Source organism: Molossus molossus, unplaced genomic scaffold, assembly GCF_014108415.1.
Source record: "Molossus molossus isolate mMolMol1 unplaced genomic scaffold, mMolMol1.p scaffold_m16_p_1, whole genome shotgun sequence".
Taxonomy (NCBI): domain Eukaryota; kingdom Metazoa; phylum Chordata; class Mammalia; order Chiroptera; family Molossidae; genus Molossus; species Molossus molossus.
The window spans coordinates 226,081,200-226,109,018 of NW_023425344.1; the positions used below are offsets into that span (position 1 = coordinate 226,081,200).

General features: G+C 38.4%; 1 protein-coding gene across 2 annotated transcripts in view; it reads left to right on the top strand.

Annotated features, from left to right (window-relative positions):
- The window catches only part of RBM25 (RNA binding motif protein 25), a 66,596-nt gene that overhangs the window by 9,493 nt on the left and 29,284 nt on the right, over positions 1–27,819 (top strand). Inside the window, exons 5-10 of one of the 2 annotated variants that reach the window (XM_036255770.1) lie at positions 1,518–1,634; positions 1,743–1,863; positions 5,469–5,518; positions 7,371–7,538; positions 13,060–13,117; positions 18,190–18,350. In XM_036255770.1, coding sequence (XP_036111663.1) covers positions 1,593–1,634; positions 1,743–1,863; positions 5,469–5,518; positions 7,371–7,538; positions 13,060–13,117; positions 18,190–18,350 — 600 coding nt within the window. In that variant the 5' untranslated portion in view covers positions 1,518–1,592. The remainder of the gene's footprint in view (positions 1–1,517; positions 1,635–1,742; positions 1,864–5,468; positions 5,519–7,370; positions 7,539–13,059; positions 13,118–18,189; positions 18,351–27,819) is intronic. The other variant, XM_036255779.1, reaches the window with a different exon arrangement.

The following is a 27,819-nucleotide window of genomic DNA, read 5'->3' on the forward strand; positions in this document are numbered from 1 at the left end:
CTAGAGCATAGGTTGGGGAATTTTTCCTAGTGTCCAACAGAAATACATGCTGTTGTTCAGATCACTGCTTTTAGTGGCATCACTGATATGAGATCAACCCACTTATTTTGGTTGTTTTTTTCGGTTGGTGTGTGGAATCCACCTAGGACATCCTGACGTTTTTCTATTTTTTCCAGTAGATGTGGACAGTTGAACATGTTGAAGAAAAATAAAAATTTGGGGAGAGGAAAAGTCTTAGATATTTAACTATTTGTTTAACTAAAAGTAAAAAACAAGTTTTTTTACAGTAGTAATATCACAAATCAGATGAAACAGTTCAATTTGTTCTTGTGCTTTTATTTTTTAAAATATGTTTTTATTGATTTTAGAGGAAGGGAGAGACACAGAAAAATATCAATTAGCTTTCTCCTGCACATCCTCTACTGGGAATTGGGCCCAAAACCCAGGCATGTGCCGTGACCAGGAATTGAACCAACACCCTTATGCACAGGAGGACACTCAACCAACTGAGCCACACTGGCTAGGGCTGTTACTGTGTTTTGAAAAATCAAATACTAGAATATGTCAACTATAATTTAACTAAAACGAGCTTTACCTTCCAGAATGAAAAAGTAAAAGTCAAATGTTAGCATGATTCTTGAATTTTATTCATTCATTCATTTATTGAATTTCATTCAAGAATGGCTAAGGGGGGTGTGCTTTTAAGTTTAAAAAAGATAATGGCCTCCGAGGCTAAAGGCCACCTCCAGGTGGGTATGGGTGGGTGGTCCAGGGCCACACACTGGCTCCAACCTCACGAGCCACCTCTTCTTCCCCAGCTATAAAAATGAAAAGAAAACATGACTTTTTTTGGGGGGGGGTACGTGCCCCTTGCAGGAACCGGCCAGGGCAACATAACATTTTTTACTTGTTACAAATTTTACGTTCCCTTTGTATTTGGAATTTAAAAAATACATATTTAAAAAAAATTTTAATTGATTTTAGAGAGAGGAAGGGAGAAGTAGAGAGAAACATTGATATGAGAGAGAAACATCAATTGGTTGCCCTCCTGTATGTGCCCTGACCGGGGGTGAACCTGCAACCTGGGTATGTGCCCTGACCTGGGCTGGAACCCACCACCTTTTGGTATATGGAAAAATGGTCCAACCAACTGAGCCACACTGGCCAGGGCTGTTCTCTTTATATTTGAATGGTTACTATGTGACTTGATGTCAGGGAGTTCCCCCTTGCACCACTCCCCAAGGTTTGTAGTTCACTGAGACAGTCATTTGTACTTGAGAAACTGGCCAACACTGAAACAACAAATACTGTGTAACTTTGTAAATTAGTTTTCTAATAGGTGCCGATATGTATTTAAAAAATGAATGTATCCGAACACTTTTTAAAAATAACTGTTAGAAACCTTGGATTCTGGGTTTGGTTTAAAAGATTCATTGATATTTCGTATTTAATTTTTGGATATTAACTGAACCTCAAAATTTTTTTCTTCCTTTATATGTATTCCCATATGATTGTAGGAGTCTATCCTGAACTTAGATCGTGTACATTTTGGGAACTTATTTTAGAAAAGATCTAAATTTTAAAAATTCTCAATGGACAGACAGAGAAAAGAGGGTCTTTGCCAGCTCCTTTGGGTAAGAAAACTTTAGAATTTTGCAGATACTCTAAAAATGAAGGCCAACAAACCAGGCATATTAACTTGTAAAGTTTTCAATAAAATGATTTGTCATTTCTTTTTTTAGACATCTGCAGTAAGAATGTCTTTCCCCCCTCATTTGAATCGTCCTCCCATGGGAATCCCAGCACTCCCACCAGGGATCCCACCCCCACAGTTTCCTGGCTTTCCTCCACCTGTACCTCCAGGTAATTTTGTGAATACTATAGTTGTTTTAACTTTTGTCTTTGCAGTATTTACTTCAGGAAGATGATATGTATGTGACTGTGTTAGTAGTAAAGATGTCTTGTTAACATCATTCTGGAAATGTTATATCTCTTTCCTATGTCAGTAGTTTTTTTTTAATATGTCTCTATTGATAGAGAGGAAGGGAGAGAGAGACAGAAATGTCAGTGTGAGAGAGACATGGATCGGCTGCCTGCTACACGCCCCCACTTCTGGGGAACAAGCCCAAAACCCAGGCATGTACCCTGACTGGGAACTGGGACGACCACCCCACCCCCCCCACCCCCGGTCCACTGAGCCACACTGGCTGGGCATGGTAGTAGTTTTTATATCTGACTGAATATAAATTTGTTTGGGAAGTTTTTTGTTTTTTTTTTTAATCCTCACTCGACATTTTTCCATTTTTTGTTCAGAGAGAGTGGGAGGGAGAGAGAGAGAAACATCGACATGAAAGGGGCACATCGAGTGCCTGCCTCCCGTACAATCCAGCTGGGGCTGGGAACAAATTGCAACCGAGGTACGTGCCCTTAGCAGGAACCGAACCCGGGCCTCTTTGGCCTGCAGGCCAACGCTCTAACCGCTGAGCAAAACTGGCCAGGGCTTATTTTTGTTATTTTTTAAAGATCTAATGGAAAGGAGGAAATGAGAGAAAAACACTGATTTGTTGTTCCACTTATTTTTGCATTCACTGGTTGATTGTTGTATGAGGCCTGACCCGGGATCGAACCCACAACCTTGGTATATTGGGTTGGCACTTGAACAAAATAAGCCACCTGGTCAGGGCATTTGGAAAGTTTTTTTAAAATGTTATTATTTTTATTTTTTCATCCTCACTTGAGGACATTTTCCCATTGATATTTAGAAAGAGTGAAAGGGAGGGAGAAGGAGAAAGAGAAACATCAGTGTGAGTGAGACACATGATTGGTTGCCTCCCACATGACCCCCATCAGAGGAATCAAACTCAAGATCCTTCGGGTTGAGGGCCAACTCTAACCACTGGGTAAAACGGCCAGGGCTAAAAAAAAAAAATTATTTAAAGAACTAATAATAGGTAGTGGATTCATGAGGTTCAAAAATGATAAAGTATACAGTGAAAATATTTTATCACATTCCCACAGAACTGTTGTTACTATCCCCTTATGGAAAGAGGGAAACAAAGCAGGATTATTAGTTACTTTTTTGTCCTTCCAGATATTTGTAATGCATATTACAAACCACATAGGTATATATTCTTTTATCCATTAGTTTTGGTGGGTTTTTTAAAATTGATGTTTAGAGAGGAAGGATTTTAGAGAGCAAGGGAGAAGAGAGAGAAACATTGATTTGTTATTTATGCATCCATTGGTTGGCTTTTTATTTAATATGTTTTATTGATATTTTAGAGAGAGAGAGAAACATCAATGTGATAGTGAAACACCGATTGACTGCCTCCTGCATGCCCCCTACTGGGGATCGGAACTGGGCATGTGCCCTCACCGGGAATGAAACTGGAACTTCTCAGTCCATGGGATGATATTCAATCCACTGAGCCACACCAGCCAGCGACTTTTTTTTTTTTTTAATATTTAAAATGCATTTATCAGAGAGAGAAACATTGATATGTTGTTCACTTACTTATGCATTCATTGGTTGATTCTCTCTCTCTCTCTTTGAGGGGGTACTGACTGGGGGTGAATCCTCACCCAAGGATATTTTCCCATTGATTTTTTAGATAAAGTGGAAGAGAGGAAGGAAGCAGACAGGGGGAGAGAGAGAAAGAGAGAAACATCAATGTGAGAGAGACACATCAATTGGTTGCCTCCTGCAGGACCCTGAGTGGTGCTAGGGATCAAACCTGCAACCCAGGTATGTGCCCTTGATGGGAAATGGAACCCGAGACCCTTTGGTGCACGGGTCGATACCCTATCCACTGAGCCACACCAACCAGGGCTTGATTTTTATCTTTAAAAAACCATGAAGTTAAATTAGTTATATTGGAAAATAAATGGATAATTTAAAATGTTTAAGACTTTATTACCAGTCTTAGATGGATAATAATCTTAAACTGATGCTATATTTGAACTGAAGAACAGTTTCAGGACTTCTTGAGATGTATTTTTTGTTTTGCATTTATCTTCAGATAGAGCAGGAGAAGGGGAGAGAGGAAGAGAGAGAGAAACATCGATGTGAGAGAGACACATAGAGTGTTTGCCACCCACATGATCCCAGCCAGGACAAACTCTATCTTAGGTACATGACCTTAGCGGGAACCGAACCCAGGACTCTCTGGTCCGTGGGCCAATGCTCTAACCACTGAGCCAAACTGGCCAGGGCTTGAGATGTATTTAGAAGCATTTTAAAGTTGATTTAGGAAAAGTAGACAGTTTTTGGCCTCATTGCAACCCTTTTTTTAGTTGTCAAATGATAAGATTTCTTTATTAGTTATGTACTCAAGTACTCTCAATATAGCAGCTATTGATTAGTAAACAGGGCAGTTGAAAAAATTCATATGTCAATAGTAAGTAGCCCATTGACAGCTCTTAAACCTTCAGAACAGCAACACTTGTCTTAAGAGATTTTTTTCTTGATGATTTTATTTTTTTGCCAATTTAAATTTGTAATCCTCCCCTGAGGATACGCTTTTATTGATTTTAGAGAGAGAAAGAAACATTGATTGGTTGCCTCCTGTATGTGCCCTGACAGGGGATTGAACCCAAAACCTAAGTATCTGCCCTGACCTGCAATTGAACCTGAAACCTCTTGGTGTAAGGGACAACTCTCCAACCATCCGAGCCACCTGGTCAAGGCTGATTTTTGTTTTTATTAAAGAGCCAGGAATGACTAGATTCTTCCTAGGTTTCCAGATTAATTTTCATTTGATACTTAATAAAGGAAAACGTTCAAAGGACTTGTTTTTTACTTTTAAAGTATTTATTAATATTATTGTTAACTGTATTTGTGAAAGTTCTTGGTTTTAAGGATGTACTAAACCCAGTGAACATGAATCAATAACTATCCAGAAGTTTTGTGTGTGTGTGTGTGTTTTCAAGCAAAAGTAACGTGTTTTTTTGGGAGATTTTTTTTCCTCCTTCATTGATTTTAGGGAGAGAGAGAGAAACATCGATGAGAGAGAACATAATTGGCTGCCTCCTACATGCCCCCCCTGGGGACCAGGCCCACAACCTGGGCATGTGCCCTGACCTGGAATTGAACCGGTGACCTCTTGGTGCATGGGTTGATAGTCAACCATTGAGCCACACTGACAGGACTAAAGGAAAGTTTTATTTGCAAGACATACAGACTTCCCACAGCAGGGAGGGATCCCAAGTGGGTTGTCCTGTAACTATGGGCAAAAACACATTGTGGTAGTCTATTTACTTACAGACTATTTTTTTGTTGTTGTAGGTAAGTTTATATAGATTGACCTGGTACCACATTGCTTTTGAAAAAAAGGCATTCATCAATATCTCATTAGTCCTACATTTCCACTTAAATAAACTATGAGTGAGAATACTTATACGTGTGGCATGTAGTTGATGTAGAATAGTGTATAATTGAGTGCTTACAACTCATTATGCTTTTTCCATAGGAACTCCAATGATTCCTGTACCAATGAGCATTATGGCTCCAGCTCCAACTGTAAGTATAATTTAAAAAAAATGTTATTACTGTTTGATTTTAGATAGAGAAACATAGATTTTGTTGTTCCACTTATTTATGCATTCATTGGTTGATTCTTGTGTGTGCCCTGACCAGGTATCAAACCCTAAATCTTAGCACATAGGGACAATGCTCTAACTAGCTGAGCTATGCCACCAGGGCTATAAGTATAATTTTAAGGAGGAATTAGGAGATATGATAGTGATAGTGCTTTGAAAAATGAAAAACTTGATAAACTTAGATAAATTATTTTAAGGGTGCACACCATTTTTTGTCATACTACTTACTTGATTAAGTAACATTTTCACTCAGTTGTGCATATGTGCAGTTGTTCTCAAAATATTGCTCCTTAAATAGTTTTATGGTTTCTCTCTTATTCTGTAGACTCATTTATTTTTAAGTTCATATTTAGGACATTGGCTTTTTTATTTCCTCATGTCTTGGTTTTGGGAGATAGGAGAATGATATGACATATCTAATCTCTTAAAAGAAAAAAAAGAAAAGAATATAAGAATAATCCTAGCAGAAATAAATTTTGAAATGAAATTTGTGTTGAATATCATTCTATTCTTTTCCTCCTACCTACCTAATTTAGAGCCCCTTCCAAGCTATTTTTTTCTCTCTCCTTAGTATGATAACTTCAAGTTTTGTGGGAAGTGTTTCATTATTTAGTCTTAGATCTTGAACCTTAATTCTTTACATTCAGCAAAGTAATTGCACAGTCTTAAGTGTTTTAGTTAAGAACGTTAATATATTGTAACACATGAATAAGTAACAATCCTCTTAGCTGTTATTTAACAAGGTATTTCTTTGAGTTCATTTGTAAAAGAGCAGGCTTCATTTGGAATTCTATGAGAGAGGGTAGATCTCATTACTTTCAACTGTTTTTCTACCTGTGGTTTATGAAAAGGAATGGGAATGGTGTTACTGACATGAAAGGGGAGATAGGAAGTAGGTAGACAAATAGGAACCTGCTGTGAGGCAGACCACTAAGAAGATATGGTTCTGCATACTAACGGTGTCTAGCTCTTCTTGAATTAGACACCCAGTATTTGGTCATTTTGGAAAACTTCCACGTGACAGGTAGTCTTACTTTCTTGCATTTCAGCCTAGGAAAAGATAGCATTTGGATGGAGTTTGGATGTGCTTCCCCAGTTCACCATATTATTCAGTGCCTACTGTGGGTGTTTTGCTAAATTCACTTCCACATAAAATGATGAGTAAGATGATTCCTTATTCTGGGAAGTTGAAAGTTATAAAGGGACAATGAGCTAGAAATTCAAATAACTAAAACAGTAAATTTTCAGTGTGGGGGAGAGCCAAGGGAATATTTAAATGTTTTGCAAGAATATTAGCAGGGATAATTGAAATTTGCTTTTTATATTAGTACAGAGTGCATTTGTGAAGAAACTTATGGATGTATTTGATAATTTTAAATGATTTATGATGTCTTAAACATTTCAAAATTATTTTAAACATAGTTTAAGTTTATATCCAAGTTATTTTTGCTTTTCCAAGTTTTTAAAGAAAGGTAATCTAACAATGGGACTTTAACTTGTCAGAAATGTTTGCATTAATGAAAAATGTTATGTACTATAGGAGCTATAGATTAAGTACGTAGACCCTTTAATAATAGGTTTATAGTTGTGAGTACATGAAACATAGAGTTTACTATTTATTAAGTATTGTGTTTTCCATACAAATAACTGTAAATCTGCCTTTGCCCCATACTGTATTTAGTAATTTAACATTGATGGTTTTAGCCTGTTAAATTAAATATGATAGGAAGTTTAATTGTCTAATCAAATTTTATTTCCTTTCCTCATTCCAGGTATTAGTACCCACTGTGTCAATGGTTGGAAAGCATTTGGGAGCAAGAAAGGATCATCCAGGCTTAAAGACGAAAGAAAATGATGAAAATTGTGGTCCCACTACTACAGTTTTTGTCGGCAACATTTCTGAGAAAGCGTCAGACATGCTCATAAGACAGCTCCTTGCTGTAAGTTAAACTCTTTATATTTCATTTTAAAAGTTTTGTTTAAATTTTAAACTTATGAAAGGCAGAAAGAGGTTTCTGAACAATTATTTTCTCTGTTTTATTTTGAAAATTTCTAATCTGGCAAAAAAGTTGAATAAATACTACAGTGAGCACCCTTGTAACATTTTGCCAAATTTACTCTATATACAAATCAGCTACATACTTTTTAAATTTATTTTTTTCCTTGATTGATTTGAGAGAGAGAGAAGAAGTGAGAGGGAGAGAGTGATAGAAACATTGATTGACCACCTCCTGCATGCTCCCCATTGGGGATCAGGCCCACAACTTGGGCATGTGTCCACACCGGGAATCGAACCAGTGACCTCTTGGTGCATGGGTCGATGCTCAACCACTGAGGCACACTGGCCAGACTGCTACATATTTTTTTGAGTAGAGAGTAAGTTGTGCCATGACATTTCACTTCTGAATACTACTTGTGTCTCCCAATACCAAAGACATTCTCCTACATGATCATAGAATCATTATTACACTCAAGAAATTTAAGGATGATATAGCATTGTTAACTAATATATATTTTTATTTTTCTAATTTTTAACTATAATATCCCAAATAATTTCCCAAATAGCTGTTTTTATTTTTCATCTATGATCTAGTCAAGGACTGTAGATTGCATTTGATTGTCACAATTTATTAGACAGCTGGTTTAATAAAGAAACAGTTTCCTGCTCTTCTTTATTTGGTGTTTTTAATGACATTGATATTTTTGAAGAGTCCAGTTTTTGGTTTTTTTTACAGAATATTTCTTCCAATTTAAATTTGAGTGATTGCTCATGGATATATTTAGAGTATTTTTGCAAGAATACTGTATAGGTTATGTATTGTTCTCAGTGCTGCGTAGCAAAAGGTACATGATGTCTCTTGATCCTATTTTTTGGTGATTTTTAGTTACTCCTTGGTTAGGTGGTCCGCTCTCTCCATTGTGAGGGTACCTTTTCTCCCTTTGTCATTTATAAGTAATCTCTGGGTTAATATTTGGAAACTGAGTTCTTTTTCCCAGCAACCTCTAAAACAATTGACTGATTCCTTTTTAAAGTTTTTATTCTGGCCCTGGTCGGTTCGCTCGGTGGTTAGAGCTTCGGCCTACAGACCGAAAGGTCCCTGGGTTGACTTTCAGACAAGGGTTGAAGGTTTGATCCCTTGCCCTGGTCAGGATCCTGTGAGAGGCAACCAATCGATGTGTCTCTCTCATGTCAATGTTTCTCTCTCTGTCTGTCTCTCCCTCCCTCCCTCCCCTTCCCTCTCTTCCTACCTTCCACTTTGTCTCAAAATCAATGAAAAAAATATCCTCAGGTGAAGATGAACAAACATACAAAAGTTTTTATTCTGAGCATAAATAATAAGTTCTTAGGACTTGGTACAGTCGTTGATTTTCTTTTTTGTCTTAGTTTTAGAAATTTTTCCTGGTGATACATGCACATTATTAAATTAAATAATATTGAATTATTTTATAATCTTCACTTTTCATAGAGAAGTTTTAAATCTTTTTCTTCTTCATTTTATAGGTAATGTACATTATTGCCATTTCTGTTTTCTAAATTGTATGATCCTTGCATCAAAATGTTTAGAAAGCAAATGCCCACAAAACCTAGCTTTGTCAGATCTCACTATTTTTGATACTAGCTTCAGATTTTTTCCCAAATAAAACATTATAGTTGGAAACCCCAATTCCCATTTCTTACTTTCACAAGGTAAATGCCAGAGGCAATAAACTGTCCTAAATTTATTTTTTAAATGTTTTTATTGACTTTTTAGAGAGAGCAGAAGGGAGAGAGAAACATCGATTGGCTGCCTCCTGCACGCCCCCTACTGGGGATCAAGCCTGCAATCCAGGCAATGTGCCCTGACTGGGAATTGAACCAGGATCTCTCAGTCCATGGGGCAGTGCTCAATCCTCTGAGCCACACCAACTGGGCCACTGTCCTAAATTTAGAGTTTATCATTTCTGTGTATATTTTTTACTTTAATTATGTATTTATATATTCATTAAAATTTGTAATTCACAAATTTTTATTAAAATTTTTTAAAAATTGATTTTAGAGGGTGAGAGGGAGGGAGAGACAGAAACATTGATTTGTTGTTCCACTTATTTAGGCTTTCATTGGTTGATTCTTATATGAGCCCTGATTAGGGATTGAACCCGAAACCTTGGTGTATTGGGACAGTGCTGTAATCAACAAAGCTATCTGGCCAGGGCATGTAATTCACAAGTTTTACTTATGTATTTCTTCACAAAATGCTTTTTTCATCTAACCTGCAGAGCTCTATTTACTTTTCACTTCCATACATTATTGCATTGTAGAAATATACCATAAACTGTCAATTTTCTACTGGTGGTCATATGGATTGTTTTCATTATTTTGTGTTTTGCAATATTATTACTGGTAGTATGTCTTCATACGTGAACCTGAATAAATTTCTGTATCTATTCTCTTAGAAGTGGAATTTCTGAGGTAGGGCACGCTTATCTTCAGTTACAAGATGATGCCAATTTTTCCCAAAGTGGAACATTGTGAAGACATTTTTTAAAACATTTTCATTGAAATATTTATATACTATAAAATTTACCCTTTTATAATGTATAATTCAGTGGTTTTTAGTAGATTCAGAAAGTAGTCCAAATACTACCACTAATTCCAGAGCTTTTTTCTTTTTTTAATTTTCACCCAAGGACATTTTTTCACATTTTGTTCAGATAGAGTGGGAGGGAGAGAGGGAGAGAGAAACATCGATGTGAAAGGGACACATCAAGGCTGCCACCTGCACGACCCAACCAGGGCCGGGGACAAACTGCAACCAAGGTACGTGCCCTTAGCGGAAACCGAACCCGGGTCTCTCTGGACCGCAGGCCGAATCTAATTGCTGAGCCAAACTGGCCAGGGCTCCAGAGCATTTTTATCACCCTGAGTAGAAACCCTGTAACTATTAACAGTCACCGCTCATTCTCTCCTCTCCCCAGCTACTTTATGTCTCTATAGATTTGTCTTTTCTGGCCATTTTTTATAACAGAATCATAAATAATGTGATCTTTTTGTTTTCTCTTCTTTCAGTTAGCATAATGTTTTCAAGGTACATCTATATTATAGTTTGTATTGGTTTTTCAATCCCTTTTATGGCCTATAATGTTCCATTTCATGGCTATACCACATTTTGTTTATTCATTCATCAGTTAATTTACAATATGGTTGTTTCCACTTCTGGTTATTATAAATAATGGTTGTAAGAATATTTTTGTACTAGTTTTTGTGTGGACATAAGTATGTATTTTCAGTTTGAAACCTCCCTTTTAAAAACCTGTTCTTGATTTATGTGTGCAACAGTGTTTTGTTTTTAAGCTTTCTTTGGATTCCTACATTTGTCTCTTTTCTTCCTATCTTTCATTTCACTTTCACTTTTAAGTTTTCCCTAAAATGTCTGGTGATCCTTGATTGCTCATATTTAAAAGTTAGCGATTGAAAGTCTTCTACATATTTGGTTTATAAAATGTTCAGCATCATTGTAGGGTATTTTAGCCAACAGCCTGTGGTTTTAAAATTAATATGTGGCGGTTTTTTCTTTGAGGCTGGTTGGTTTCTCTAGAAAACTTTGTTTCATACCTATTGAATGATGATTGGCTCCTGTATGGATTGGGGTTGAAGAACTGAGTTCTAGCATTTCTTAACTTTTGTTTTCTTCCCTTGTTACCCACTCTATATATCATCCATATATTCCTTTATATCTGGTGATTCATATCCCAAGCTTGTTGTGTTCATTTTCTTCAGACTCACTGGGGGTGGGGAATAAGGTGTTACTTGGCACTCTGGTTATGCCATATTCATATTGTCAGACAAGTACCTGTTTTTATACAGCTTCATGCATCAACTCCATTCTCCACTGTATGTTATTTATATTTTTTATTGATGAGAAAGAAACATTGATTTGTTATTCCACTTATGTGTTCATTGGTTGTTTCACTCTCTTTCTTTCCTTTTTTTTTTTTTTTTTTTTTGAGAGGAGGCAGAGAGAGGTAGAAACATCTATAGGTTGCCTCCTGCACTCCCCCTCTACCCCTACTGTGGGTCAAGCCCAAAACCTGGGCATATGCCTTGACTGGGAATCCAACCAGTGACCGCTTGGTGTATGGGACTACATACAACAACTGAACCACACTGGCCAGGAAGTTGTTTCTTGTATGTGCCTTGACTGGAGATGGAACCGACAACTTTGACATATTGGGATGGCACTCTAACCAACTGAGCTGTCAGGCCAGCCTCCTCCCCTCTTTTAAAAAAAAGTCTAGATCTACTTGACTTTGTAGAATCACTTTAGCCTTTCTTTTTCACTGGTATCTGCCTCGCCTCTGTAGACATTTGGAATTATAGCTTTCTTTGCTCTGTTGAATGAGTTATCATCCATCCATTTTGTTTTTTCAAAATTTTGTTGAATATTGCTGTTGTTTCTAATGCTATATTAGACCTTAAGGGTTTTTACCTTTTATATTTTTTGATTATCATTTTAGTAGTTTCTCTGAAGGGAGATGTGAAAAATTTATTCATATTCAGCTTTAATAGGCAAACTTCAGGTATTTTCCACAAATAATTTTTTTAAACCTTCTGGTTATTTTTTTTTTATTTTTATTTTTTTTATCCTCACCCGAGGACATTTTTTGTTGTTGTTCAGATAGGGAGGGAGAGAGAGGAAGAGAGAGAGAAACATCGACGTGAAGGGACACATCGAGTGGCTGCCACCCGCACGACCAACCAGGGCCGGGGACAAACTGCAACCGAGGTACGTGCCCTTAGCGGGAACCGAACCCGGGTCTCTCGGGACCGCAGGCCGACGCTCTAACCGCTGATCCAAACCGGCCAGGGCTAAACCTTCTGGTTATTTAATAGTTAGAAATAATGTTTTAAAAGTTTGAAAGGAAACAGGTTGTAATAAAGTCCCACCCTTTACACAACCTGTCCCTTAACATTTTTGGAATATATCTGATTACTTTATGGAAATTTATTTCTTTGCATAATTAAAATTTTACGGTATGTCTGCAGTTTCATGTACCATGTTTTGCATCCCATATCAAGCATTTTCCTGACATTAAAAATCCTGTATTATATTTATGTGTTTTAAAACATCTTTATGGACTTGAATTTACTATAGTTTTAACTGTTATAATATTGGGCATTTTGATTTTTTTATATATTTTTTTGTAGGATAATATGCTGTAAATTTTCTAATTATTAAAATGCAGTTTTTTGCAAATAAGCAGTGAGAATTTATATTTTTCTTTGAAATAATTTGTTGTATATTTCATATAATAGATTTGTGTGAATTGAGAGAATTTAAAGAAATTTAGTTACTAATACGATCTTTTTCTTTTGTTTTTTTGCTTCTGTTTTTTTCCTACTTCAGAATATAATTGGGCTCTTATGTGCACGATAAGTTGGTTTATTTTGTTAAGTTGTAACTTTTTTTTTTTCTTTATAAGAAATGTGGCTTGGTTTTAAGTTGGAAGAGAGTACAAGGTGCATCTGGAAAACTTCAAGGTAGGTATTTTTTATTTATTTAGATTATTAAAAATTTATTTATTGATAGATTTTATTTTAGAGAGAGAAACTGATTTGTTGTTTCACTTATTGATGTGTTCATTGATTGCTTCTTGTATATGCCCTTACTGGAATTTGAATCTGCAACCTTGGCCTGTTGGGACCATACTAACTGAGCTACCTAGTCAGGGTCAAGATCATTGTAACATGTGTGCACAAATCACTTTTAGCATGTTTTACCATTGTTTTTAACCACGGGAATATTCTATTACCATTCTTTGTCTTTATTATAGTAAGATTAAAGACAATTGGGAAGATGTTGCTGAGAGTTGAGGTTAGAAAGTGGAAAAATATAATAGGAAAGAGGTAGGAAAGAAAAAAATTACTCAGACTATTTTCATATAAGATTACAAAGTCCTTTTTTTCTAAGAGCAGGAGTGTATGATCAAGATGGGACATTATGGAATAAAGTGTGTGTGTGTGTGTGTGTGTGTGTGTGTAAAATTAGACTAATAAAATAAACTCCCAGGTATTCATCATTATCTAGCTTTAACATCTATCAACTTATGGCCAGTCATGCTTAACCTGTACCCTGCCCATTTCCTCTTTTAAAAAAATTTTTTTTTCTTTATGGATTTTAGAGAGAGAGGGAGAGAGAGATAGAAACATCAGTAAGAGAGAACATCAGTTGGCCACCTCTTGCGTGTCCCCAGTGGGGAACGGGCCCACATCCTGTGCATGTGCCCGGACTGGAAATTGAACTGGCGACCTCTTGGTGCATGGGTCAATGCTCAACCACTGAACCACACCTGCTGGGTGGTTGTTAACCGAGGATATTTTTCCATTGATTTTCAGATAGAGTGGAAAGGAAGGAGGGAAGGAAAGAGAGAAACATTGATGTGAGAGAGACACATCGATTGGTTGCCTCCTGCACAACCCTGACTGGTGCTTGAAACTGCCACCCAGGTATGTGCCCTTGACCAGGAATTGAACCTGCAACCCTTTGGTTCACAGCCGAAGCTCTTACCACTGAGCCAAACCAACCAGGGCTGTTGACATATTTTAAAGTCTCTTAATATTTTAACTATTGCTGTTTTTCCTTGCAAGTATTTGTGAAGAAATTATGTAATTTGCCCAATAGTGTTTTTTTCTTTTTTTTTAAAATTCTCACCCAAGGACATACTTAGAGAGGAAAGGGGTGGGGTACGGGTTGATGGAGAGAAAGAAACATCCATGTGAGAAAGAAACATATTGGTTGCATTCCTTCCGTATACCCCTGGACTAGGCATGGAACCTGTAACCCAGGTATATGCCCTGACCAGGTATATGTCAACCTTTCTGTGCACACATTGACACTCAACTGAGTCACTCTGCCCAGGCTGCCCAGTGGTATTTCTTCAGTGTGAATTTGCTGATTGCAGCTCCAGTAGAAAAATGTACCGTGCATCTCTGTCCTCTGTATTTTATGTAAACTGGTTGGTAGTTGTAGCTTGAGACTTGATCACATTTGAGTTTGTGTTATTTTTGTTGCTTTTATTTGTAAGAATTCTATAAAGGTAATGTTCTTCCATAAGGAGACATGTTGGGTTATCTTTTTTCATTTATGGTAGCAGCTGTTGATTGTCAATGCATAAGTTGGTTCATTCATTGGGTGTTGCATAATATAGTAACCTTTTTTGAAGATTTCTAACATTCCTTTGTTGGAGAATAAGGGTTCTTCTCTAATTAGTAGAGTATTTCTATAAGGATATATTTCTCCTTCCATCTACTATTTGGTTTCTTAGAGGTATAGTTTATATTTAAAAACAAAACAAAACAGGATAAATGCTTTTGTTCTTTTATTTCATTTTTCAAAAGAATGAGCTTGTGTCTTCACCATTATGTAGTGGTGACTTTTTTTTTTTTTTATCCTCACCAGAGGACATTTTTCCATTTTTTATTCAGGTAGAGCGGGAGGGAGAGAGAGGAAGAGAGAGAGAGAGAAACATCAACGTGAAAGGGACACATCGAGTAGCTGCCACCCACACGACCCAACCAGGGCTGGAGACAAACTGCAGCCAAGGTACATGCCCTTAGCGGGAACCAAACCCAGGTCTCTGTGGACCGCAGGATGACGCTCTTAACCGCTGAGCCAAACTGGCCCAGGGCAGTGGTGACTTTTTTTTAAAAGAAATACCTTTGTATTTAAGCATATTCAGTTTGTTGTTATTATACTTAATATGGATTAATTGCCATTATTGCTTGTGAAGCTTAAGCTGTCAAAAGTTAGTTGCCCCTGCAAGTTAGATTTTCACACAACCCTGCCTTTGATGGCTGCTTTGTCTGGAATGACAAGATATTCTGAGCTCAGTCTAGTGGTTTTTCTGCCTCAGACTCGGGATCACCTATTTCTCTAAGGAGCTCTGGTTCCTTTTAGTAGGAAACTGCTTTCAGAAGCACAATCTGGAACTAGGTGTACTGACTATAAGAGTGGTTTGGTCTTTGTTCTTAAGTCTTTCCAGTGTACGTTAATTCAGATTCAAGATTAAAAGGTTTTTATTTACCCTTTCTGTCATATATTTATTTCATTTTTCCCACACTGAAAATCCTGAGTTAAGACACCTGAGATGATAGACTCTTAAATAATTACTGGCTTGCTTCACCTCACTTTTCACATACAGTAATTTCAGACTGATAATACCAACACTATCATCAAAAATGATTATTGAAATTTCTTCTTTTTAAATGTTTTTATTGATATATATATTTTTGGAGATAGAGGAGAAGGGGCAGAGAGAGAAACATGAATGTGAGAGAGATACATCAATTAGCTGCCTCCTGCACTCCCCTTACTGGAGATTAAGCCCACAATCCAGGCATGTGCTCTTACCAGAAATCGAATCAGGACCTCTCAATCCATGGGACGTTCAATCCACTGAGCCACACCAACTGGGCTGAAATTTTCTTTTTTTTTTTTGTTATCTTCACTTGAGGATATTTTTCTATTTATTATCAGATAGAGTGGGAGGGAGGGAGAGAAAGAGAGAAATATCATTGTGAGAAAGCCACATCAACTGTCTGCCTCCCACTCTATCTGGACCAGGAATCAAACCGCAACTGACGTATGTGCCATTGACCAGAATCGAACCCATGACTCATTGGTCCATGGACCTATGCTCTAACTGCTGAGCCAAACTGGCCAGGGCTGAAATTTTTTTTTTTATTGACAGATCTTTTTGTTTTTAGGACATGTCACACAAAAACATAGGGTCACCCTGGCCGGTTTTACTCAGCGGTTAGAGCATCGGCCCGTGGACCAGATAATCCTGGGTTCACTTCCCACTAAGGGCGTGTACGTCTGTTTCAGTTTGTCCCCGGCCCCGGTCGGGGTTGTGTGCATGGCAACCAGTCGATGGGTGTCTCTCATGTCAATATTTCTCTCTCCTGCTCTATCTGAAGATAAAGGCAAAAAAAGTGTCCTCGGGTGAGGATTAAAAAGAAGTATGGTGAATTTTACTTTCACTCAGAATAGTTTCTTTCTGTATGGTTATATCTAACTATATACATATTTGGATTCATTTGTTTAATTTTACTTTCAGGTTTTAGGTAATTCTTTGTTATTGTTTCTTTGTTTATCCTCACCTGAAGATATTTTTCTATTCTTAGAGCAAAAGGGGGGGGGGGGCGCATCAGATGTGAGGGACACGAACATCAATGGTTGCCTCCTACACGGTCCTAACTGGGGCCAGGGATCAAACCTGCAATCCAGGTATCTGCCTCAGACTGGGAATTGAACCCATGAACTTTTGATACACAGGTCGACACTCTAACCACTGAACCAAACTGGCCAGAGCTAGGTTACTCTTTTTTTTTTTGAATCCTCACCTGAGGATATTTTTCTCTTTATCATCAGATAGAGTGGGAGGGAGGACGAGAGAGAAACATTGATGTGAGAACACATCCACTGGTTGCTTCCCACACGACCTGACCAGGGCCGGGGACATGTGCCCTTGACCAAAATCAAATCCACACCTCGTTGGTCTGCAGGCCAGGAGTCTAACCACTGAGCCAAACCAGTCAGGGCTAGGTTACTCTTTTTAAATATCTTTGGTTTAAAGATATGTTAATAATAGTGAGACTATTAAAATAAAACATAATTAAAAAATTAGAAGAGCCCTGGCCAGTTTGTCTCAGCGGTTAGAGCGTCGGCCTGCGGTCCAGAGAGACCTGGGTTTGATTCCCGCTAAGGGCATGTACCTCGGTTCCAGTTTGTCCCCGGCCCTGGTTGGGTCGTGCGGGTGGCAGACACTCTGTGTCCCTTTCACGTCGATGGTTCTCTCTCTCTCTCTCTCTTCCTCTCTCTCCCACTCTACCTGAAGAAAAAATGGAAAAATGTCCTCCGGTGAGTATTAAAAAAAAAAAAATTAGATGAGTAGTATAAGCGATCATTACTTTTATAGTTTTCTTTTTAACTTTTTTTTCTTTTATTGACTTTACAGAGAGAGGAAGTGAGAGGGAAAGAGAGATAGAAACAATGATGAGAGAGAACATCGATTGGCTGCCTCCTGCATGCTCCCAAATGGGGATTGGGCCCACAACCTGGGCATGTGTCCTGACTGGGGAACGAACAGGCGACCTCCTGGTTCATGGGTCGACACTCAACCACTGAGCCACACCAGTCAACTACTTTTATAGTTTAACTTCTTAGAAAAGTGCTGGGTTTACTTTGAAGCAGCCTGTTCTCACTTATTTGTAGCTGTTAGGAAGTCTAAATGGAATGAATTCATGACATAACTAATAAACTAAATCATGACATTTTCTGATTTTGATAACTATTTTATGAGCACTTCTTATAAGTAGCAGTTTGCCTGATTAGAATTTTTCTTTCCCTTTTTTTGTCTTCTCTATTTTCTTTTGGTTGAGGGTGTAAAAGTGAAACCCTTTTCAAAGGTAATTGAAGGAAAGGGAGGGTTGACAACATGAATAATCCTTGTATAGTATAACATTCGTTCTCTAATGATTTTAATTTTTCATAAATATTCATCTTTCATAATTATATTGATATTTTACTAATTCTTTACATCTTTTGCTAGCCTTCGGATTCTGTGAGTATAAGGAACCTGAATCTACCCTCCGTGCACTCAGGTTATTACATGACCTGCAGATTGGAGAGAAGAAACTACTTGTTAAAGTTGATGCAAAGACAAAGGCACAACTGGATGAATGGAAAGCAAAGAAGAAAGCTTCTAATGGGGTATGTTTTCCATAGCGTTCTCTTCTCTCGGCCAGATGTGCTCTTTCAATGTAAATACAAATGATTTAATATGGGGCTTTACAAGACCATTATGCTTGTGACTAACATGCAGGAGGGTGTTTTTATAGTTTATAGTTATTTTAAGTCTTTTATCTACCCATTGTGGGTGGATGACTGTTGATTTGCTTGTTCCAGGTTGGGATGAAGGTAGTAAGGGAGGCTGGACAAGGTTAACTTGCCAGAGAAAACATTGGTACAGACTATTCCAAACAGAGCTAATTCATTAAGGCAGCTTTGTAAGTAAGTACGAAATATATTTCAACCTACACAACTTTTATTAGTTGCCCTCTCTTTTAGAAGTACACAGGTTCTAAAATATTGAAAATAAGTCTTAATATTTAACTCAGTTGGATGGCTATATAAACCTATGCTAAAGTAAAGAAATTTTTATGTATTGTATTGTAATGTATACATTATTATATATTCCCTCTCAACAAAGAAACAAAAAAAGCTAAAATCTGAGTATATGTTTCTTACCCTTTCCCAGTACCTTTTGTCACCTCAAGCTGAACAGACACAAAACAGATTTATTACTATCTTTCTTTCTCCACAAAAACAAAACAGCCTTTTGCTCTCGTCAAGCTTTTATTGTTGTTCAAAATAGAAATAGTTTTCTATCATGGTCTTTGTAAGAAACTCATAAATTAAAGGAACTATAAAAAAGAAATTAAGCACTACTCATAGTCCCATCACCATTAGTACCCACTGTAGACTTTTTGTGTTGTATATTCTTCCAGTTTTCTGTGTGGATGAGTATAGTTTTCATTGGAATATGTGCATTTTTTTTCCATAAATACAGGATTAAATTCTAAATACAGTTTTTTGTGTTTTTTTTTATCCTCATCTGAGGACATTTTTCCATTTTTTGTTCAGATAGAGCGGGAGGGAGAGAGAGGAAGAGAGAGAGAGAGAGAAACATCGATGTGAAGGGACACATCGAGTGGCTGCCACCCGCACGACCAACCAGGGCCGGGGACAAACTGCAACCGAGGTACATGCCCTTAGCGGGAACCGAACCCGGGTCTCTCTGTACTGCAGGCCGACGCTCTAACCGCTGAGCCAAACCGGCCAGGGCTGTTTTTTGTTTTTAACTTTATTTTTTTTATCCTCACCCGAGGACGTTTTTCCATTTTTTGTTCAGATAGAGCGGGAGGGAGAGAGAGGAAGAGAGAGAGAGAAACATTGATGTGAAGGGACACATCGAGTAGCTGCAACCCGCACGACCAACCAGGGCCGGGGACAAAGTGCAACCGAGGTACGTGCCCTTAGCGGGAACTGAACCCGGGTCTCTCTGTACCTCAGGCCGACGCTCCAACCGCTGAGCCAAACTGGACAGGGCTAAATACAGTTTTGTAATTAACATTTTTTCTCTTTTCTTGGACTTTTAACAGTATTTTAACTTCTCTGCATTTAGCTCCTCTCATCTGACTGTTAGAGTACTGCCTATATTTTTCTTTTTTTCATATGTTTTATTGATTTTTTTTTTTTTTTAAGGGAGAGAGAGAGAAACATCAATCACTGCCTCCTGCATGTCCCCCACTGGGGATTGAGCCCAAAACCCCAGCATGTGCCCTGACTGGAAATTGAACCAGGATCTCTTAGTCCATGGGGTGATGCTCAATTCACTGAGCCACACCCCGGCCAGGCAGTACTGCCTGTATTTATAAAACATAACTGTAATTGTGCCAACCCTCTGCTCATCCATCCTTAATGGTTTTGAATTTGCTCCAGTTTACGTTTCTAGTGTCCCCATCAGATCCCTTCCATTCAGTCATGTATCCATACAAATTTCATTTGTGCTTTGCTGACATCTCATGTGCTTGTTGCCCATCTATGTTCCCTGGTGAAATTCTATCCATGTAGTTACTTGATTCCTCTCAGGCAGAATTAAATTCTATCTTCCCATATCAAGCATATTTCTACTGCTGTTATGTCAGTCTGCTTTGTAGTATATATTGTTTGTATCTCTCGCTCGCTCTCTCTCTCACCCCTATACCTAGCTTTATTTTTTCTCCTTCCCCCATTCTCTGATTACAAGATAGAAAGGACAATAAGTTCACAGTGTGTCCCTTCATCTTGTACCTCCACAGAACCTAGGATAATGTCTTATCCATAGCAAAACTGAATGAACATTTATTGAATAACAGTTTTAGTTATATTGCTCTTCTAATATTCTTACTGTTCTTTCTAGCTTTATAAGGAAATAATCAAGTACAATTTTTCTTGAGAGTAAATTGTATCTCAGATCAGCATTGTTACCTGTCACATCACTAAAATCTTTTTATTTTATTCTATTGATTTTTATTTTTAGAGAGAGAGGGAGAGATAGAGAAATATCTATTGATGCCTCATATATACATATATATGTTCCAACTGGGGATTTAACCAGAGACCTTTTGGTGCAAGGGATGATGCTCCAACTGAGTCACACCGGCCAGGGCACATCTCTTTTTTTTTTTTTTTTATAATTGGTTTTTAGAGAAAGGGGAAGAAGTTGCAGGGAGGGCAGAGAGAAACATCAATTTGTTTTTCCACTTGTGTATGCATTCATTGATTCTTATTCAGTGGGGGGGTGATATGTTATCTTTTCATATATTGTATTTGTATTGCTAATATTTGCTTTTTCAAAAATATCTCTAGTAGATATACTCACACATGCCTGTTAACTTTAGTACTTATTTATTGTTCTTAATCCTCAACTAAGGATATTTTTCCTATTTGTTCTTAGAGAGAGTGGATGGGAGGGAAGAACAAGAGAGAGAGAGAAACATTGATGTGAGAGAGACACGACAATTGGTTGCCTCCTGTACACACCCTGACGAAGGCCAGCATCGAACCTTCAATTCAGCTATGTGCCCTTGACCAGGAATCAAACCCAAGACCCTCCAGTTCTTGGGCCAACACTCTTAACCACTGAGCAATGCCGGCCAGGGCTATAGTACATCTTTTATTAATAAAGGGTATTCCATTTTTTCCTCATTATTTATTGAAGAAGGGTGGAATTTTTTTTTCCTTTTTTTTTTCCCAAATCTTTATTGTTGGATGAAAAATGTATTACAGATGTTCCACATTTTTCCCCCATTGACCCCCTCCTCCCCACTCCCGCCCCCCTCCCACCTTTTCCCACACTATTGTCTCTGTCTATTGGTTATGCATATAAGTTCTTTGGTTTATTTCTTCCCACCCTCCCAACCCCTTTCCCTTTGAGATTTGTTAGTCTAGCAATGAATTTGTGCTTCTTAATCCCTTCACCTTTTTCACCCATTCCCCCAACCCCCTTCCCAACTGGCAACCAACAAAATGTTCTCTGTATCTATGAGAATGTTCCTGTTCTTCCTCTTCATTTTGTTTGTAGATTCCATTGTTGATAGATATGTATTCATTGCCATTTTGTTTGTTCATACATTTTATCTTTTTCTTCAAAAAGACCCTTCATCATTTCATATAATAACGGTTTGGTAGTGATGAACTCCTTTAACTTTTTCTTGTCTGGGAAAGTTTTTATATGTCCATCGATTCTAAATGACAGCTTTGCAGGATAGAGTAATCTTGGTTGTAGGTTCTTGCTTTTCATCACTCTGAATATTTCTTGCCACTCCCTTCTGGCCTGCAAAGTTTCTTTTGAGAAATCAGCTGACAGCCTAATGGGTACTCCCTTGTAGGTAACTAGCTGCCTTTCTCTTGCTGCTTTTAATATTCTCTCTTTGTCTTGAACCTTTTGCATTTTGATGATGATGTGTCTTGGTGTGGGCCTCTTGGGGTTCATCTTGTTTGGGACTCTCTGTGCTTCCTGGACTTGTATGTCTGTTTCCTTCACCAAGTTAGGAAAGTTTTCTGTCATTATTGTTTCAAACAGGTTTTCGATTTCTTGTTCTTGCTCTTCTCCTTCCGGCACCCACAAGATGCGAATGTTGGCACGCTTGAAGTTGTCCCAGAGGCTCCTTACACTCTCCTCATTTTTTTGGATTCTTTTTTCTTTTTGCTGTTCTGATTGGGCGTTTTTTGCTTCCTTATATTCCAAATCGATGGTTTGCTCCTTGGATTTACGTACTCTATTATTGAAGCTGTGTAAATTATTCTTTATTTCAGTTAAAGCCTCCTTCGTTTCTAACTGTGCATCGATCATTTCTGACTGGTCCTTTTTTATGCTCTTGAGGCCCTCACTGAGTTCATTGAGCATCCTTATAAGCAGTATTTTGAACTCAGTATCTGTTAGGTTGCTTATCTCCCTTTCGCTTAGTTCTTTTCTTGGGGTTTTGTTCTGTTCTTTCATTTGGGACCTGTTTCTTTGTCTCCTCATTTTGGCTGCCTCCCTGTGTTTGTTTCTGTGTATTACTTAATGAGAGGTATGGGGCTCGCTGAGACCAGATGCTGCTCGTTTGAAAGAATTTAGGAAAAACCTGAAGCAGGATCCAAGACTGGCGAATCCTATGGTTAAGCAAGTGGCAACAGCTTGGGTGAACTTGAAAGTTGTGTGGGGCGGGGCGGGGCCTCAGGGAGTCAGCAGGGCGGGGCTACCAGTGTGAGCCAGGTTGCTGGAGTCCCAGATGTGGCTTCTGTCTGCCGCCCCAGGAAGGGCTCACCAAAGGAACAAAGGCCTCTGACAGCACGTTTGTCCCAGAGGAAGCCCCCTCTCCAGCGCTCGCTCCAGTGCCAAACAGCTCAGTTCTTCCCTGTATGTCTCTGGCGCCCCTAGAGCTGCCTCCCCTCCGAGCTTAGAGGGAGAGAGTCCGATAAGTTCGTGCGCCGGCCCTTTAGGGAGCTGCCTGTGGCTCCAGCCAGGTCAGCTTCCCTGAGCCTCAGTTTCCGCTGGTTTTTCCAGCCGGAAGTTATGGGGACTTCTCTTCCTGGCACTGGAACCCTGAACGGGGCACCTGGTGTGGGACGGGGACCCCTCAGTCCTCTGGAAGGACCTTCCCAGCCGCGGGAGCCTCCTGATTTTTATCCACCACGCTTGGGTGTGGGACCAGCCCGTCTCGCCGCCGCGCCGCCGCTTGTCCTACCGGTCTGGATGTAGCTGCTTTTTTTTTCTTAGTTCCGTAGTTGTATGACTTCCATTCAGCTTGATTTCAGGCGGTTTTGAATGATGGTTGTTCTGTAGTTTAGTTGTAACTTTGATGTGGTTGTGGGAGGACGCGTTACCGCCTTTACCTACGCCGCCATCTTGACCGGAAGTCGGAATTTTTTAAAATTGATTTTAGAGAAAGGCCGAGGGGGGTGGGGGAGAGGAACATCAATTCATTTTTCTATTTATGTATTCACTGGTTGATTCTTTTTTTTTTTTTTTTTTTTTATCCTCATCCGAGGCCATTTTTCCATTTTTTGTTCAGATAGAGCGGGAGGGAGAGAGAGGAAGAGAGAGAGAGAGAAACATCGACGTGAAGGGACACATCGAGTGGCTGCCACCCGCACGACCAACCAGGGTTGGGGACAAACTGCAACCGAGGTACGTGCCCTTAGCGGGAACCGAACCCAGGTCTCTCTGTACCGCAGGCCGACGCTCCAACTGCTGAGCCCAACCGGCCAGGGCACTGGTTGATTCTTGTATGTGCCCTGGCTGAGTATCAAACCAACAACCTTGCCATTATCATGACGATGCTCTAACTGACTGAGCTACCCGGCCAGTGCCAGCCACATCACTAAAATCTTTAAAAAACAACAATTGAATGCCATAAGAGTTTTCAGATTTTTTGTGCTGTGATAACTGAGTTCTTATTTAAAATAAAGCATGGATTTGATATCTTCAAAGTTTTCGTGTGTAATTCCCAGGGACTCGTTGTTTTGCTGTGTTTAATTAATAGCGTGTGAGGTAGTTTAATTTGTAGTATTTACAGATCGTGCATTCTGACCATGAAGTAACTCACTCTATATATTTATATGAATAAAGAAACACACAATTTTGTGACTCATTTAACTTGTTAATCACCATTAGCCATTGGAACCACCATTTAAATCTGTTCATATCTTTCTTCAAGAATAGAATTCAGGTCCTGGCCAGTGTGGCTTTCTGTACACCAAAAGGTTGCTGGTTCAATTCCATGTCAGGGCATATGCCCGGATTGTGAATTCGTCATTGATACCTGGTATGGGCATGCAAGTGGCAGCCAATTGATGTTTTATTCTCTGACGGTTCTCTCTATCTACCTCTCCAAAAATCAATCTAAAAATCTTTTTTTTTTATCCTCAACTGAGGACATTTTTCCATTTTTTGTTCAGATAGAGTGGGAGGGAGAGAGAAAGAGAGACAATCAATGACATAAACGGGACACATCGAGTGGCTACCACCCACACGACATGACTTTTGTGTGCACATGGCATGGTGCCCAGGTGCTCGAAGTCACTAGATAAACATGGCGTTACTGCCCTGGCCGGTTTAGCTCAGTGGTTGGAGCATCTGGCCTGTGGTCCCTAGACACCTTCAGTTGCCACTAAAGGCACGTACCTCGGTTGCAGTTTGTCCCTGGCCCTGGTTGTGTCGTGTGGATTGCAACCACTTGATGTGTCCTTTGTACGTCGACGTTTCTCTGTCTCTCTCCCTCCCACTCTATCTGAACAAAAAATGGAAAAATGTCCTCAGGTGAAGAAAAAAAAATGGCGTTATTTTTTTGGCATGTCAGTTCTCCTCAACAATATTGATTTTTAAAATGTCACCCAGCCGGTGTTGCTCAGTGGTTAAACATAAACCCATGCACCAAGAGATCACTGGTTCAATTCCCGGTCAAGGCACATGCCCAGATTGTGAGCCCAGTCCCCATTGGGGACCAGACAGGAAGGAGACGGCTGATCGATGTTCTCTCATCATCAAGGTTTCTATTTCTCTTTCTCTCCCTTCCTCTCTCTCTAAAATCAATAAAAAAAAAAATTTTTTTTAAAATTTCAAGCAATGATCAGATAAAAACATTTTTTTAAGTAACTTAGGCAAGTATAATTATATTGTAGAGTACAGATTTGTCAGTTTTTTCAGGATAAAATATGAGAGGTTCCTTGTTTGTTTTTTTCCTTTATTGATTTCTTGGAGAGATTTAGAATACAGTGGCTTAGTGTGGATTATTTGAGAATGACACATTGAGAAACTTGTAAGTTAACTTTATTTAGTCATTTTTTAGATTCCAAGGCAGAAAAGAAAACACAGTTAGTTGAGTAGTTCTTGTTGACTAAAAGAGAAATGTAAGCCTTTTTTTTTTTTTTTTTTTGGTGCTTGCCCCTAGCGGAAACCGACCCTAGAACTCTGTGGTCCTCAGACCAATGCTCCAACCGCTGAACCAAACCAGCCAGGGCGAAATGCAAGCTTTTTTAAAAAGAGAGATTTTTTTTTTTTTTTCTGACCCAGAATTTTAAGATTTATGTGTCTTTAATGGCTTGATTGGAAGTTTTCATTAAGATTTTTCAGAATTTGTAGTAGCAGCAATTTTTATCTTTAGTAAAAATAGTTCCTTTGAGGTAGCCATGCTGATTTAGTCCATGTCCTGTTGCTTTCAGGCTGTTCAGCAATAGAGGTAGAGCTATATCTGCTTAATTGTCACTGGTAGTGGTTGTTAACATTCAAGAATTAATTCTCATGATTGAAAGTATAGGTAATCTCTGGAAGGAGCTACTTATATTACATTTTAAATGATGATAGATGCTATATGTAGGAACATCTCCACATCTTTGCATGTTAATTAGTCTGGCTGAATCTACATTTCTTCAAAAGAAAGAGCTCTGCAGTTGTTTAGGTTTCCAAAGAAGTTCTTGTTTTGGATTCTAGAAGTCAGTGCCAAAGCAGAAGCCTAGAAAAGCTGTTTTCCAGTAGTTTTACTATTGAAGCTTTAAAATTTTTCTGAAAAGAGCCAAGTAAGTGGGACACATAAATATCTCAGATACTTATGGATTTCTGTGATCCTGTTGTACTCAAACTTTGAACTTTTGCTGTTCAGTATTTTTGAATGTGCTTTCTGTTTCTGAAGTGGAAGAAGAAACTGGAAATCAGGAAATTGTTTATGGTTGAGGACCAGAGGTAGAGCAAGGTGAAACCAAAAATAATTTTTCCTTCCATGGTGTATCTGGTTATTTTTGTTTTCTTACATTAACAGTTAGTAAAGAAATTTGGACTAATTAGTTTTCCTTCTAAAAATATACATTTTCTGTATAAATCAAGGGGCAGTAGTCATTTGCATGGTAGTACGTGAATTCGTTCTTTCCAAATGCTTAGGTGTTGGATCGGCACTACTAATTACATTTTGATTTAGGATAGTGGTGGTAGGGCATTTTGGGGCAATGATTCTTTTTAGATGTGTAGGCCTTTGGATTTAGAAGTATCATGAAAAGGAGTTTAGAATTGGGGGAAAGCTAAAAACAGATTGGATGCTCTCTCAGAAAGTATATTTTTATAATAAAGAATTTAGGTCTCAGCAGCTGAGGGTTGGGTTGAAATAACAATGTGTGTCTCAGGACGTAAGGTTTCAATGACAAGTTGACTGGAGGGTGAATTCTTTCTTTTAAAACCTGTGGAGAAGCAGAGTATCACTGAAGGGATTTTAATGAAAGCTGCATGAAGACTTTATTGTGATATATTATTGATTTAAAGTAAGAAAGGAACACATTGCCACAACTATAGTTTATAATCTTTTTGACAAATAATTTTAACAATTTAATTACAGTCCTAGGTAAAGCATCTTCTCTTTATCCAAAATGCCAAGGTCAAAGTTGGCAATAGACAGGTTGGAGGAAGAGGCAGGTTTGAGAAAGAAACTCTTTAGAGTCTTTAATTTTATAATATTGAAGTTATTTGTATCATAACCTTCTCTTATCCTTTATTGTTGAATGCTTTAAGGACAAGGTTATCTCTTTTCAAATCTGAATTTTTTGTCATCTAGCATAGTATCTTGCACACTGTGGGCTCTTAATTTGTTAAGCAAATTCATTTAAGAAATACATGCTTGTTGAATAAATATCTGTTGGAGATAGCTTTCAGAATGCTGGTGGTTAAGAATGACTGCTAGGTTATATTGAGCCACAAGGCTTGAAACTCAACCTTGAATAATGTTGCATGCATAATATATATTTGCCAAGTAAATTGATCAATACTTTGAGGTATGTGTGTATTTAGTTTTAAATTACAAAAGTTTTTGTATACATCTCTTTGTTTATTTTGTTGCTTTTTTTTTTTTTTTTTCCACACCTTTATTTTTATTTTTTAAATCCTCATCTGAGGACATTTTTGCATTTTTTGTTCAGATAGAGTGGGAGGGGGAGAGAAAGAGAGAGAAACATCGATGTGAAATGGACACATCGAGTGCCTGCCACCCACGCGACCAACTAGGGCCGGGGACAGGCTGCAACCAGGGTACGTGCCCTTAGCGGGAACCGAACCACCGTCTCTCTGGACCTCAGGCTGATGCTCTAACCGCTGAGCAAAACTGACCAGGGC